This window comes from Zingiber officinale, chromosome 5B, assembly GCF_018446385.1.
Source record: "Zingiber officinale cultivar Zhangliang chromosome 5B, Zo_v1.1, whole genome shotgun sequence".
NCBI lineage: Eukaryota > Viridiplantae > Streptophyta > Magnoliopsida > Zingiberales > Zingiberaceae > Zingiber > Zingiber officinale.
The window spans coordinates 99,048,170-99,064,944 of record NC_055995.1 but is presented as its reverse complement, the minus strand read 5'-3'; the positions used below and the strand labels follow the sequence as shown (position 1 = coordinate 99,064,944).

At 39.4% G+C, this 16,775-nt stretch overlaps 1 protein-coding gene across 1 annotated transcript; it reads left to right on the top strand.

Annotated features, from left to right (window-relative positions):
- The first annotated feature begins 15,233 nt into the window (after positions 1-15,233).
- On the top strand, positions 15,234-16,545 carry LOC121987676 (probable WRKY transcription factor 46). Its single transcript, XM_042541411.1, has 3 exons — positions 15,234-15,391; positions 15,470-15,574; positions 15,899-16,545. Exons 1-3 carry the CDS (start codon positions 15,351-15,353, stop codon positions 16,401-16,403), a joined length of 651 nt encoding a protein of 216 aa, XP_042397345.1. The 5' UTR covers positions 15,234-15,350; the 3' UTR covers positions 16,404-16,545.
- The last annotated feature ends 230 nt before the right edge of the window (positions 16,546-16,775 follow it).

Genomic DNA, 16,775 nt, shown 5'->3' with positions numbered 1-16,775 from the left:
TGGATTTGAGCTTGAGTTTCGATGTTTGGACAATATTTTATGGATAACATGTTTGAACAATATGTTATCGGACAATATGTGAGAAATGTCAAGTAGGTCAAGGAGGAATGAAACTTGACTGGTAAATTTCTAACTGGAAGTTAGACAAGGCAAGTCCTAACTCGAGGGTTAGACAAAGGGAAAATCCAAGTCGAGTAGGGAGGACCGCACATTTGCAAGAAAAGTCCAAATGGGTCAAGGAGGACTGCACGTTGGCAAGCAAAGTTCTAACTACGGTTAGGTAAAAGAAAGTTCAAGTGGATCAAGGAGGATCACACGTTGACAAGGAAAGTCCAAGTGGGTCAAGGAGTATCGCACATTGGTAAGGAAAGTCTTAACTGTAGTTAGGCAAAGGAAAGTCCAAGTGGGTCAAGGAGGACCGCACGTTGATAAGGAACGTCCTAACTGCGGTTAGGCAAGCAAGTCCAAGTGGATCAAGGAGAATCGCATGTTGGTAAAGGAAAGTTCTAACTACAGTTGAACAAAAGAAAAATCCAAGTGGATCAAGAAGGACCGGACTAGGTGATAGAAAGTCCAACAGGAAGTTGACAAAGTCCAAGTGAATCAAAAGGTTGACCGAACACTTGGTGGAGAAGTCCTAATAGGTCATGGTTAACCGAAAGTTGAGTAAAGGAACCCTAGACTTGAGTTAAGCAATTTAGGGTTAGGCAATCGATCAAGTAATCGATTGAGTGTTGTGCCAATCGATCAGCGGATCGATTGACCATACTTCTCCATGACACAGAGGTATTCTCAATTGATCCACTAATTGATTGAGAGTTGTGCCAATTGATCAGTGGATTGATTGGGAACATTTTCTTCGTGACACACAAAAGGATGGTGAATCTATCAGGTGATCAACTGACCTTAAACCCAATCAACTGGGTAATCGATTGGGAAAAGTTTGCGATAAACAAAGAGCTTTTGGATCGATCAGTTAATAGATTATGTTGCGCCAATCGATCAAGTGATCAATTAGGCACGCTTTTGTCATGAAACATAGTAGCTTCCTCATGAGAGCATGATTGATTCGGTGATCAATCAAGAGGAGCTTGTTAGGATCGATTGCACGTGAGAGGGGGAGGGGGGGGATAAATCACATGTATTTTAAAACTTTCTTTTCTGTTTTGAAAATGAGCACGCAATGAAATTAAAATAAACAAAGTAAGAAAATAAAAGTACAAGATCGGTTGCTTAATTCGGAGCCTTCGACGACTCCTACTCCAAACCCCAAGTTACTCAGACCTATCGATGGGTAATCTACTAAAATCCTTTACTGGTAAACTTTCGGTAGAGTAATCGAGTACAAAGAATAATACGAGAAAAGTGTAACACACTACACTTTCCTAAGTAATAAAGTAACTAACTGTAAATTAAAATTTACCAACATAATGATGTAGAAGTTGAAGTGCTCATGTGTTGGTGTCGATCTGTCGACAATGGTTAAATTTTGAAGAATAGTCACACGACAACAGCACAACAATATGCACATAGTTGGAGCAGTCGAATGATAAAAGAATCACATAGAAGCGTTGATATGTTTTTCTTGGACATCTAACTTCCTTTTATAGATGAACTTGTTCTTATCAGATCCATTAAATTTGGGATAAACTTTCTGACTTTGGATCTTACAGATAATTCTGTAGAGAAAGTTAATTAAATAATTTAGATCTTATCCATTGCTCTAGTTTGGTCTAATTTAGTTCAGTTTGATTCGGTCCGGTTCAGTTTGATTTGGTCCGGTTCGATTCACTCCATCCACTTGAGGTGCCTCCAATCACTGGTTCGACACAGTAATCTTTCGGAGGTCATATCTTTTGACTCTGGATTCAGAATAAATGTCTGTCAATGGCCACACATGAAATTTTGAAGATCTGTGTATGTATCTACAACATAGAGTTAGAAAAATACATGCACAAACAATTTATTTATGAGTTAGATCCTATCTTACCAAGACTAAGATCTAGTCATGGACTCAGCTTAAACTTCCAAAATGGATCTAAGCTGAACCAACGCCTACAGTCCCACTGGGATTCATCCTTATTAGATCTCTCTCCTCTAGTGACTTACCTTACTTACCATTTATAATATCTTGACTTGCCTCTTAACCCACTAGATATTCCTGTCGAAATCACACATTCGGACTTCAACCAATCGTCTGGAATTGAACATCTAGATTGGACTTCAGCCAACTGTCAGGTCACATAGACCTAGCTAGACTTCCTGCTAGAATAGCACATCTGGACTTTAGCCTGGTGTTAGGTCCTCTAGACTCGTCAATTCCTGCACCCTCAGTAAAGAGATTAGATAATAGCACATCTAACTTTAACCTATTTGTCATACATCAATACCTGATTATTAGTGCAACTTTCACCAACAAAGCTTAATTGATTAGGTGATTGATTGGGAGGCAAAGAAAAGAGCCGTTATGAGGTTTGCATGATTGGATGCGCTCGGATATCATATGGCAATCAATTGGGGGTAAGGTCAATCGATTGGAAACCCTATACCGCGAGATATAAAGGCATTTGTGAAGATTCAAACACAACTCTTCTTCCCCACTCTTCACAGCCGATCCTTGAGCTTTGGAAGACAAGTGTTGCTGCACTTTCCAACCGATCAAGAGGCATTTATAAGCTACAAGAAAGCAAGTAAGGTTTTCATTTGTATTGTATATTTTCTTCTTGTTTGCATTGTATTTCTTGTTTGTGAGCTTATACGAGATTTCTCCATCTCTGGAGTGTTTCCATGAAGGAGTATTTTTATAGTGAAGAGTGTACTCTATATGAATTCTTGGATTAGTCACCTCGTTGAGATTGTTGGTGCAACATCCCTCAGGTCAAGGTTGACCTGGTTAACCAAGATGAGTCTTGGTTTGGGTTTAGATGTTTGACAATAAGATATTGATTGAAGAAGAGTCAAGTAGGTCAAGGTTGACCGGATACTTGACTGGGAAGTCCTAACTGAGATGTTAGGCAGAATGAAAGTCCTGGTGAGTGAAGCTAGGCAGAAGGAAAGTCCTAGTGAGTGAAGCTAGGTGAAAGTCCTAGTGAGTGAAGCTAGGTGAAAGTCCTGGTGAGTGAAGCCAGGAAGAAGGAAAGTCCTAGTGAGTGAAGCTAGGTGAAAGTCCTGGTGAGTGAAGCCAGGCAAGAGGAAATCCAGATGGGTCAAAGGGATTGACCAGACATCTGGTCGAAGTCCAAGTAGGTCAAGGGAGTGACCGGATACTTGGCACGAAGATAAAAGTCCAAGTGGGTCAAAGGGATTGACCGGACACTTGGTGGGGAGTCTTAGCAGGTCAAGGGAGTGACCAAATGCTAGGCATGATGTACCAACAGGTCAAGGTTGACCGGATGTTGATTTGAGAGGCTTGGGACTTGGTTTTGGGCAAAAACCAAGAGATGGATCGATCAGTGGATCGATTCAGGCCTTTCTCAGCGAACAGAGAGCCTCTGGATCGATCAGTGGATCGATCCAGAGGTCCCAATCGATCAGTGAATCGATTGGGACGCTGCTGCTTCGCACGATAAGCGCTGGATCGATCCGTGGATCGATCCAGGCATTTTTCCAGAGCACAGAGGCGCTCTGGATCGATCCGTGGATCGATCCAAAGCCTCCCCGATCGATTAGGAATAATCGAATCTATCGGGATCCGACCGTTGGCGTCGATAAAGGCCGTAGGCGCACGATTCCTTCGGCATCTCTTCACCGATTCATTCCAGATCTTCACCAGCTCCTCCACAGCTCTTCTCAAGCTCGAGATCGCCAGTTCTTGAATGTTCTTGGAGGCTCTTCCAAGTCAAGAGGCGGATCAAAGCAAGAAGAAGAAACTAGGGTTAGGGTTTGTGCACTCATTGTAAGCTTGTAAGCTTGTATTTCTTTACTACCCTTTCTTCTTCTTGTATTGAGTCTTGTAGGGCTTCTCCGCCCTTGGTAGTTACCATAAAGGAGAGTTTCATTAGTGGAGGGTGTGTGTGTTGGTGTGGATCCTTGGACTAGTCACCTCTTGTGAGGTGGATACCAAGTAAACCAACCGTGTTAGCGTTGTGTGAGTGTTTCTGTATTTTCCACTGCACATCTTCGAAGAAACAAGCAACGCCAACCACCGAGCGAAAGCAACGAGCTATTCACCCCCCTCTAGCTACTTTTGGTCCTAACAAGTGGTATCAGAGCGAGGCGCTCTTCACCGGAATCATCGCCGGAAGGGTCAAGCATAACAAGAAAAGCTAGAGGGTGAAGAAGTTGGAGTAAATTCTTCAAGTTCAAGATTTTATCAAGCTCAACTTCAAGATGTAATTCCAAGATGGACTTGGATTTGACACAAGGGTGGCTCCACCATACACTTCCACGAGCTTCGATTCTTGGAAATCAAGAATCGAAAATTTCCTTATGATGGAGATAGAGCAATGGTTTGCTCTAATGGAAGGCTTCGAGGCTCCAAGAAATTCCAAGGGCAAGCTTCTCAAGAAAAGCAAATGGAGCTCGGAGCAAATCCAAAGGTGCGAGGCAAATGACAAAGTGACCAAGCTTTTGGTCAATTTATTGCCAAGCACTATCCTTTGCAAAATTGGAGAATTTGAAGATGCAAAGGAACTATGGAGCAAATTGGCCAAGCTTCATGAAGAGATCCCCTCCACTGTACAAGATCATGAAGAATCCAGAGAGGGTGACTCTTTGGTGCAAGACCAAGAGGAGGACTCCGAGGTTGAGAGATGTTCAACCTCCGAAGAAGAGGAAATCCAAGAAGCTTCATCCTCAAGGGAATGCAACGAAGGGAACAAGGAGGGAGCATACTCCTTGTTTCATGTTCAAGATGATGAAGCCTCCACCTCTAGGATTGAGGGGGAGCAATCCTTGGTGACGCCGGATCAAGAAGAAGGAGAAACTTCTACATCCGGGTCAAGTGAAGAAGAAGAAGATGGTGCCACCTCAAACATTCAAGAAATATCAAATGGAGGAGCAAGTGTCATCCCTACACAAGAAGGTATAAATGTTTCAATTAAAAATAAAAATTATATAATATGTTTTGAGTGTAGGGAAAGTGGGCACTACAAGAGCAAGTGTCTCAACTTGGCCAAGAAGAAGGGTCAAGTGACACAAAAGAGCAAGGAGAAGCCCAAGGAGACCACCCCCGGGACAAAGAAGAGCAAGGAGCACATTGTGTGCTTCTCGTGTCAACAAAAAGGGCATTACCGAAATCAATGCCCTAAGGGGAAGAAGATGGTCAAAGCTCAAGGAGGCACTAGTCAAGGGGGAGCCTCCAAGGTAAAGAAGAAGGTAACATTTATTGAGCCTACGTCTTTACGTTATGGTAAAAAGCATGATAGTTCTAATTTTTATCATTTTAATGCGATTTACCATAAGAATAGGAAGCATGAGGGCTTTAAGGAAAAGCATGTGACCCTACATGCCAAAACTACTATCCCTAAGGCTAGGAATGTAGATAAAAACCTAGGCGATAACCCTAAGGATTCTAGATACAAGCCTAGAAACAAAAAGGCTCATGGATCAAATACTAAGGACCTAGTGAGAGAAAATCAAGTCTTGATTTCAAGACTTGATAAAATGGAAAAGACCCTAAAAAGGATGGAAAATATCCTATTAGGGCAAAATGAGCATAACTTAGGGTTAGGAAAATCAAAGCCATCCAATGGCCATAGAGGTTTGGGATACAAACCAAAAGCTAAGAAGGATGTGCCTAGTTATCATAGGGTTCCATATAGTTATGGAACGAACCCTAAGTCTAGAGGTCAAGTCAAGGATACAAGGGAAGATATCCCTAGAAGTATCTTTGCAACCAAAGTGACTAAGACTTCTAAGAAGTCTAAGAAAGTCGCTAACAAGGTCACAAGGGAGGTCATCCCTAGAGTTGACCTAGAAAATGTGACCAAGGCTTCTAAGAAGCCCAACAAGGTCACTAGGAAGGTATCTAGGGAAGTTATCCCTAGTGAGTACCTAGAGCATCCAAGGAGCACCAATAGGTGTTGGGTTCCTAGGAGCATCTTCTCTACCCCATAAATGGGTTAGAGAGTGTCAACTCCGATTAGAAGGGTAGTTAACCTAACTTTGAGGAAATTGACACTCAAGGAGCATTTTCAAGGTTTTGTTAACCTTTGAAAATGAAATGGAATTATTATTTACTCCTTGAAAGAGTAAAATGTGCCTAATAGTGGAAGAATTGATTTTAATCTTAAATGGCATATATTAGGAAATTCATAAGAACTACCAAGTTGGGATTTTGGTATGTTCTTAGAAAATTTAAGGTGATCCGGGCCTTAATTTAAAGGTGCTACTCTTGTGGAAAAATGAAATATGCCAACATCTGAGGATATGCTTATTTTCAATTGGCATACATTAATCAAGGGAATTAGAAATGCCAATTTAGGCGTTGGCATTCTCTTGAAGCACTTTAGGGCAATCTAGGTTTAAGTTGTAGGTTTAGCTAAGATTTTAAGGATACTTAGATAGTTAATCTAGGTATATTTTATTTATGCTAAATCTTGCCATGATTGTTTGCCCATCATATGCCATGACATCATGTCTATTTTTGCATTCATGTTGTATTATGAAAAATCCAAAAATACCATGTCATAACATTCATACATCATGTAGTTATAGGAATCTTTCTTTTGAAAGGTATTTTATTTTGATATATGCCATAACATAATCATGCATTAGTTTAATTCCTTGTAATTAAGGACAAATGACATTTAACAACACTGATTAACAAGTGACATCCTAGGTGGATGTCTAATATCTCTAAAATGCCTAGATAGATATGCATGATCCCTAGATTAGGGCAAAACCAAAATCTCACATCTCACAAGGACTATAAGGTGACTTGTACATATTTTAGTGTACATTAGATACAAGTGAGATGTTAGGAAGATGAACAAAACTCAAGATGTTGATTTAGTGCATTCTTTTGAGTTTTAGGTTCATCAAAACACATAGTTATGTGTTTTCCCATCATTGGGAAAGCTAATGTACAAGTCATGTGCATTAAGCCCAAGGAACATGGTGGGATATTGGTTTGAAAATGTTTTCAAAATGATTTTGGAAAACCTTGGTGAAGGCTATCTTTTGATAGTAATCACCATTGAATAGTTAAACACAAACTTGAAGAAAACACTAAAGTTTTTGCAAGTTTTCAAGTTTGTGTCAATCTTTGAAAATATGAAGTATTTTCATAGAAAACTATTTTTCCTTGATAGTAAATGCCCTAAATAATGTCTACACAAATTTTTACGATTTTTGGTATTTTGTAAAATTTTCTAGGGGTTTCTGAAATTGGCTGAAATTAAATTTCAGCAACTTCAGACCTCCAATCGATCAGTGGATCGATTGGAGTGTCTCAATCGATCAGCCGATCGATTGAGAAGGAATTTCTTGCGAGCAGAAGCTCGCTGGATCGATCAGCCGATCGATCCAAGAAGACTGAATCGATCAGTGGATCGATTCAGAGAGGTTCAATCGATTGGAACCCAACTCCAATCGATCCAAGGTGCTGATTTTAGCTAGGAAGGCCTGATTTCAGCATTTTGAACCTGTTTTAGTCTACGTAACCATTCCAAACCCCTCAATACACATTTGTGTACATAAAAAGGGTGTTTTCGTGTTGAAAACAAGGATGGATTGGTTAAGGAAGGCTAAGTTGAAGTTTAGGTTGAGGTTTGTTTCAAATTTTGAACATTTGAACCTCAAAACTTCTAAATTTGGGTTTCCTAAAGGTTTAGGGATTCCAAGTCATTGTTGGTGCAATGACAGAAGTTACCACCATGTCTTTAGGGGGAGGAACTCTTTAAAGACATGAAAAATTATTTTTCATGAACCTTGGAAGGTGGTTAACCTTCCGTTAAGAACATGCTCAAGGTTGAGCGTTTGAACCTTAATGGGGAGTGGATATCCTCATTGTTCAAGTGGTTTCCAGTGGATAATGCTCAAGGATGGGCATTTGCCTACATTGGGGGAGAATGTAGGGTTAAGGATAATGAAGGGTAATGGGATCTTCATTATCGTGTTGATCACAATGAGTGAAGTTGTGATCACGATAAGCAACTCTCAAGGGGGAGAGTTTTCAACAATGGATTTGTTGATGTGTGCCCAATATTGAGGCATGGATTGATGTGTGCTCAAGGCTGGGTTGATGTGTGCCAATAGGGGGAGAATGAAATGACTTGTGAAAGGGAGTAAGTTAGACTTTCATTACCTAAGAGGGAGTTTGCCCTCTTAGGGGGAGAATGAAGAGCTTCACTTCTGCTTTCATTACCTAGTGGCATGAAGAATGAGGCTATGGGATTAGCCTAACTTACATGTGGGATTGTAAGTGTTATTGTGGTATTGTCAAATATCAAAAAGGGGGAGATTGTTGGTGCAACATCCCTCAGGTCAAGGTTGACCTGGTTAACCAAGCTGAGTCTTGGTTTGGGTTTAGATGTTTGACAATAAGATATTGATTGAAGAAGAGTCAAGTAGGTCAAGGTTGACCGGATACTTGACTGGGAAGTCCTAACTGAGATGTTAGGCAGAATGAAAGTCCTGGTGAGTGAAGCTAGGCAGAAGGAAAGTCCTAGTGAGTGAAGCTAGGTGAAAGTCCTAGTGAGTGAAGCTAGGTGAAAGTCCTGGTGAGTGAAGCCAGGAAGAAGGAAAGTCCTAGTGAGTGAAGCTAGGTGAAAGTCCTGGTGAGTGAAGCCAGGCAAGAGGAAATCCAGATGGGTCAAAGGGATTGACCAGACATCTGGTCGAAGTCCAAGTAAGTCAAGGGAGTGACCGGATACTTGGCACGAAGATAAAAGTCCAAGTGGGTCAAAGGGATTGACCGGACACTTGGTGGGGAGTCTTAGCAGGTCAAGGGAGTGACCAAATGCTAGGCATGATGTACCAACAGATCAAGGTTGACCGGATGTTGGTTTGAGAGGCTTGGGACTTGGTTTTAGGCAAAAACCAAGAGCTGGATCGATCAGTGGATCGATCCAGGATCTGGATCGATCAGTGGATCTTTCTCGGCGAACAGAAGCCTCTGGATCGATCCAGAGGTCCCAATCGATCAGTGAATCGATTGGGACGCTGCTGCTTCGCGCGATAAGCGCTGGATCGATCCGTGGATCGATCCAGGCGTTTTTCCAGAGCACAGAGGCGCTCTGGATCGATCCGTGGATCGATCCAAAGCCTCCCCGATCGATTGGGAATAATCGAATCGATCGGGATCCGACCGTTGGCGTCGATAAAGGCCGTAGGCGCACGATTCCTTCGGCATCTCTTCACCGATTCATTCCAGATCTTCACCAGCTCCTCCACAGCTTTTCTCAAGCTCAAGATCGCCAGTTCTTGAAGGTTCTTGGAGGCTCTTCCAAGTCAAGAGGCGGATCAAAGCAAGAAGAAGAAACTAGGGTTAGGGTTTGTGCACTCATTGTAAGCTTGTAAGCTTGTATTTCTTTACTACTCTTTCTTCTTCTTGTATTGAGTCTTGTAGGGCTTCTCCGCCCTTGGTAGTTACCATAAAGGAGAGTTTCATTAGTGGAGGGTGTGTGTTGGTGTGGATCCTTGGACTAGTCACCTCTTGTGAGGTGGATACCAAGTAAACCAACCGTGTTAGCGTTGTGTGAGTGTTTCTGTATTTTCCGCTGCACATCTTCGAAGAAACAAGCAACGCCGACCACCGAGCGAAAGCAACGAGCTATTCACCCCCCCCCCCCCTCTAGCTACTTTTGGTCCTAACAGAGATATATACCAAGTAAATCCAGATGTTAGCATTGCTTTGAGTGTTTTCCGTTGCAACTCATCATTGAAGAAGCAATTGGAGCTAATCACCCCCTCCCCCTCTAGCTCACCAGAGTGTCCTAACACTCTTATGATTTGGGTCTCCCCTCAAGCACCTGGTCACTTTTGACCTGCTTCAGGCCTCCCCTTAAGTATTCGGACACTCTTGACTTGCTCAAGCCTCCCCTTAACTTCATTTAAGGTCACCCAACATGGCATCTAGTCTGGATCATGGCTCTGATACCACTTGTTAGGACAAAAATAATTCATATATCTCCATAATAGTATGATTTGTCCACTTTGAGCATATGGATTTATTTTTGGGATCTATATAAAAGATCTCATTCCAATGGAGATATCTTTCACCATTTAAACTCATGATATTTTTTATGTATTTCAATGTGGGACTTTGATTGTATTCCCAATAAGTCAAGGTTGGTCGAATACTTCATAGTAAAAAAATCCAAGTGGATCACGGCTGACTGAACACTTGACAGTTGGAAGTCCAATAAGAGTTGACATGAAGTGTGAAATCCTGGCAAGTCAAGATTGATTAGGTGTTAGACAATAAGGAAGTCTTGACAGGTCAAGGTTGATCAGATGTTAGGGAACAATAAAATCTCGGATGCTGAACAAAGAAAGTTCTAGTTGGTTAAGGTCAACCAGATACTAGGCAAGATTAGAATTCAATCTTGGTAAGGTTGAAACATAAGTATTAATTGATTGATTGGGTATATTGATCAACCGATAGACTATAAACCCTGAAATTAGGATTTGAGATATTTTTTAGAGTTTGCTACATTAACTATGCTACAATAAGTTGTTGAAGTAATCATGAATAGGAATTTACTATAGTAACAACTAACTGATAGGTTCAATCAATCAATTAATGCACTTTAATTAACTGTGAACAAAAGCTTTAAAAATCGATTGAAAAACACAATTATTCATAATCAGTGACTGATGTCACTTATTGAGCTAATATAGAGTTCATAACTCGACTACGAGATTCAACTGAGTAGGTAATAATCGACCGATTATAAAATCAATCGACTGGTAGGTAAAAATTAATCCCGACCTAAAGAATATAAAAGAAGGATTCCAAGGAGATTTTCGACGTCGATTCTTGAAAGGTTAGAGACGAAGTAATACTGCATTTCCTCCCATCATGAGACAATCCAAAACGATAAAGAAGCATTCAAAGTAATGTTTTCATTTTGCTTGTGTTTGTTGCATGAACAAATTGTAAGAGGCTTTTCTATCTTCGGAAAATATCCGAAAAGGAAAAAGATAGTGATTGTTGTCTGCTAGGACTAGTCCTTAAATGTAGTCATCTTGGGAGGCGATGAACCAAGGAAAACCTATGGTGTTTTGCATGTGGGGTCAAGTTTCATTCAAAATTTTTATTGCTCATTCAAACGACGAGCACACAATTAAGACGAAGCGATCAAAATTATTCATCCCCTTTAACTCGCAAGGGGCTAATAAGGAGACCTCTTGTAAAATCATTGTATGCGAGTACGCTAAGCCACTGTCCACAGTCGCATGGGGCTACCATATGTAGTGGCACAGAGTCATCATCCGTGGTCGTGTAAGGCCTGATCATGAGTGGGAAGAAATTTGAATGTATAATTAGAGCTGTCAGACGGGCCAACCCGTGGCGGGGCGGGTCGGCCCATGGCGGGCTAACCATTTGGCGGGGCGGGGCGGGCCAACCCGCCAACTTGGCGGGTTGGGAAATTTCCAACCCCCCATTCTAAGGCGGGTTGCGGGTTTGGCGGGCCAACCCACGGGCCCATCAAAAAATTTTAAAAAAATTTAAAAATATTTTATATTTTCAACCTTTTACTTCGAAAAAGTTTTCTACAATTAAATGTATACATAAACATGTATTTTAAATATAAATGAATACAAACAAGTACTTATGTTGGATGAAAAGTATTATTTTTATTTCAAAATTATAACAAAGAAAGATAATAAATTGGCTTAAAACTTAGTTTACATGTGTTTTTCAACCCGCGGGCCAACCCGCGCGGGTCGCGGGCCTAGGCGGGTCGGCCCACGGCGGACTTGGGTTGATAAAATTTCAACCCAACCCGCTTAAATTGTTTGGCGGGGCGGGCCAACCCGACAGGCCCAACCCAAATTGACGGCTCTATGTATAATTAGGAAGGATAAAATTACTTTATGTCCAATTTGAGTAGAAAAAATGAATAAAAAAAATCTGTCAATCAATTTATAAATCTATTTATTCATTAGGTAAACAGAAAAAAAATAATTTACTCTTTTTTACGAGGTAACTAGGGATCAAAAATTTTGCACCGTGAAACTCTTTTCACACTTTATTTTCGGCCTCCTAAGTATAAATGACCTAAAAAGAAGAGAGAATTTGAAGGGATAAAAGCATGCGGAGAAACCGTAGAAGTATTTAAAATTTTACTCATTTTACAATAATTTAAATGTAATAGATGATGTCGTCTCTTAGATATTTATAAGAATACTTAAATTCATTCTTTATAAGTATGATGTGCGACACAGTACGGGTCAACGCGTGCGAACTGCTTAAACTTTGACCATGATTATATCCTTAATTTTGTAGATCTCAAAACATGATTATAAAAGATAAATATGTTTGTTCGTTAATTCGTTCCAAAATTAATATATAGGAGATAAATTATGGGTGATTATTAATTTTTGGAATAATGATTATCACATAAGAGAGGTATTTATCTCAACTTTATCGAGATTTAAATCTCAGATCTTATGATGACAACGCTAATCATTAGACCGTTCTGAGGGGAGTTGTAGATCCTAAAATATTGTGACAAAAAGGCGAATACACTCACCCCCAGTGCCCCCGCCAACCCGTCCCAGGGTCAACACGGAAGAGGTAAATCACGCGGCTACTAACCTTTGGAATAGTGACTAGCACATAAGGGAGACATTTATCTCTATTTTGCCAAGATTCGAACTCCAGACCTTATTATGACAGTACCTCAAGTATTAGTCACTAGACTCATCCGAGGGGACTTGTAAATCGCAAAACATGGAGAATAATGATATGGGCCATATGATCTATGCATCTTTAATTCGATTCCATGGTCAAACATGATTCATTCCAAAACGACAAACACGCGGTGGGTTGACTGGTCAACCAAGTTTGACTTGCCACGAGGATCCAAGGAGATTTCTCCAACATTTTATCACGGCAAGAAACTTCCAACATTTCCATCCACGATACTTCTTTTGTTTTTTTCGTTATTAGATATTGTATTATTGTTATATTAGAACAATTAGCTCATGTGTCAATGTCATAATTTTTTATATTGTTGGGTCATGATATGGTATTAAGATATCTAGATTATCACTTAAGTATCTATGATTTGAACTCTAGTTATGATATATTTAAATAATTTTTCCTTCAAATGAGGGCATAATCGAAGGATGCTGAACTTCTCGGCTAGCCGCCACATGCGCTTCCCAATTTTTCCTGATGATCGATAAAAAATTTCCGTAGAACCGGACCGATTATCCAAAAATAGTCAATGAAACTAACTGAGATTATTATTTTTATTATGTATAAAAAAATACATTTTTCTCAAACGAGATATCCAAAATACCCCTTCGTCTACAATAGGGATCCTCTGGGCCGCGGACCAGGGGATGCTCGACTGATGAGGATCTTTGATTTGGATGGACTCCATCTTTAAATCGGTGGGGTCCATCTAAATCAAAGGTCCTCATGTAATGGATTATTCCCTGATTCATAATTTATGGACCAGAGGATCTGCTCTACTCTCCTTCATCTAAACCCCGGCCCTCTCACGAATCATTTTCATTTTGAATCCTATATTGCCCGATCCAAAGGATTGATCTCCTTTCAAGACCCAGTAAGAAAGTAAGATCATACTAAAAATTGATTGTTGGTCAAAATTTTGATAAGCTCGTGATGCTGGGGCCGTTTTAATATTAATTTCAAGATAATATCGTAATATCAACCAAATAAAAGTTAAAATAGTCTCAAAACTTTAATGATGTAAAAGATAAAAATAATTCTAATAAAATGATAACTTCTAAAAGAAATTTTAAACGATATTTTTTAAATTTAAAATTAGGCCTTTAAGAATTATACTCGGTAAATCTTTAAACAAACTTTAATTTAATACTAGTGTGATAGTGCACACGTTGCATCTGTAATATAATAATATATAAATTATTTGGATCTTTGAAAATCTAAATTGTTTGGATTTTCTAGTGTCATCCTGTTCAAAATCAAGAATTAATTATTTGGGTAAGATTCGTCAGACCCATGCAATAGTACAATAATGCTAGAGAATCCCAGCAACAAACTATTGTAACGGACTTCCCTATGCAAAAAATTATTTTAATTTAATATTATACTTATCTTAGTAAAAAAATTAAGAAAAGTATATTTTTTAACATCGTCAATCTAAAATATTTATAGAAGTTTCTTTGATCATAGTGTTGTCAATTCTAAGATGTGGGACTAAAGAGAACTATATTTTTTTTATATAAAACAACCAGAGAAAATTAATAATGAGAAAAATTCATAATAATACGCCGTAGCTGAATTTTGAACTCGAGATCACTAATTGTTTCGCTCGTGGAATTACTTGAAATTATTTTTAGTGTGAATAGAAAAAAGGACAATAACATAAATTTATTTTAGGGTTCATCAAAATTAGTTAGTAAAAGGAAATTTTTTTTAATAAAATAGTAAGATATTATAAATCCTTTAATTCCATCTGAATAAAAAATTATGATGTTTCAAAACTTACGATCCCCTGCATCTTTTTTTACCATCAAGCTATTTGTCAAAAACAACTTGATAGGGGAAAAAGAATCTTAGATTTAATGATATCACATTTGGCAAAACCAATGTCGATGGAGAAGCGAAGGGAGTACATTGAACGAGTACTATCGACAAAGAAGATTAGGGATGCTACTATTGCTCCAAACATATATAGGCCAATCATGACATGATTATTTGGACCGCCAAACAACAAAGGGTAGACAGTGATGACATGGTGGACTAGGGGAAATCGTGTCATCAAATCACACGCAAAATGGATGGTCAAATGGGGAGACGAGTACATCCGACATTCACCAGAGAGGAAAGGCAGAAACATATATATATTAATTGCAGGGTTTTCCCACACATGCAATACATTCTGTTATATATATATATATATATATATATATTGCAGGGTTTTCCCACACATGCAATACATTCTGTTATATATATATATATATATATATATATATATATATATATATATTGCAGGGTTTTCCCACACATGCAATACATTCTGGCACATGGCAGAGTCCACCTTTAATTGTCCTTCCCGGCAACTTCCCTTTCATTACTCAACTACATCCCTCTTCAATATATAATCAGGACGGCACCGATCTAGGGGCAACCCAAGAACAAAGAGAATAGCAGAAGCATTTGAAGAATACCATTCACAGTCACTTGCGATCTTCCCATCCCTGCACCAGTTCTTAAGAGATTTTCCATCACCTCCACCAGAATGAACATCGCCTTCATAAGCCAAAAAGATGAACAAAAAAGGTAGGTTTTTATTGCATAAATTAGTTCATAATCAATCAAGACATAGTTCTTGATAGCTTCTTCCTTTAATCTTCACAGAAATGGCAGCCAGACGCACAAAAACATTACGACTGCACCATACGACGATGGTTATCTGTGGAGAAAATACGGGGAGAAGAAGATCAGAGGCAACGTATTCCCAAGGTTGGGATATTCTTGAATTGATTCAGATGATCAGAAACTTAATTTTTCAGAGACAAATGTCATCTTCTCCATTAAAGAAACCTTTTATTTTGATAATTAGTAGTCACTTTCTCAATTAGACATGTGAAACAAGGCAGACTGACACCCTTACCCTTCAGGAAAAAAAAAACAAGTAGGTGCCTTAAAATACTTCTGGATAAGCCTACCTTTAAGCCACCTATATATCTTTATTATAACTCGGTGTAAAGAAGCATCTTAGCTGTTATTAATGAACTATTGATTTCTCATGCATGTACTAAAGTTATTTGTTTGTTTTGATAACAGGAGCTACTACAGATGCACCTACAGAGAGGACAAAGGCTGCGGAGCTACAAAACAAGTACAACAAGAATGTCGCAGTGACCCACCCTTGTTCTTGGTCACTCAAAAAGGAGAGCATACATGCAACACAGCAGCACCTACAACTCCAGGCCATGGACACATGGTGGTGCAAACCACCTCTGATAATCTCGTTCCAGCATTGTCGATGGCTGATCACTCTGGAGATTGCAAATTCCATCAAGAATTTAGCTATTCTTCTCACAACACTACTGTTGAGTCTCATCCAACGAATCAGTTCTTCTATGAGGATCACAGTGTGCTGGACAACTCTGCGTTGGGTACTATTCCTGACGCGTACGCAGCCTCCATGGCCAGTGACTCGAATTTCAGCGACGAATATTATTCCTTCTATGAAAACTTGTGTCCCTACTCCCAAACGTTCAGTGTCAGCGATCTGAAGCTGGAGGAGTTCGACTTCGATGAGGTTTGTGAAATTGTTCTTTGGTAGAACTCTGAATGGTGTACTGAGGGGAAAGAGTCGTCACGAGAATTTATGTAATACATATGTAAGGATCCGAAGGTGTGTTTACGTATATTAGTTGAGAAGAGAAATCTAAAGGGTAAAGGAATTTCTTCTCGGAATCAATCAATCATATATATGTCCTTTCACTTGGCAAGTGCACGGGCGGATTCCGTAGAGGTTACAAAATTCCCAGCCAAGTTTTGATCCTTGATTATGATTTGATCCTGGATTATGATTACTATAGTTATTATCTCATGCACTTATTAACTAATTCAGCCCTTGGGTCATATTTGTCTTTTTCAAGATTCTAGCTTATGATGTTCTTTTCTAGTCCAAGATCTAATATTCGTTAGATGG

Bases quoted from the DNA above. Each gene is read 5' to 3' on its own strand.
- LOC121987676 (XM_042541411.1), top strand. From the start codon at position 15,351: ATGAACATCGCCTTCATAAGCCAAAAAGATGAACAAAAAAG. The intron at 15,392-15,469 runs GTAGGTTTTTAT...TAATCTTCACAG, and splicing joins CAAAAAGATGAACAAAAAAG to AAATGGCAGCCAGACGCACA. The intron at 15,575-15,898 runs GTTGGGATATTC...TTTTGATAACAG, and splicing joins AGAGGCAACGTATTCCCAAG to GAGCTACTACAGATGCACCT.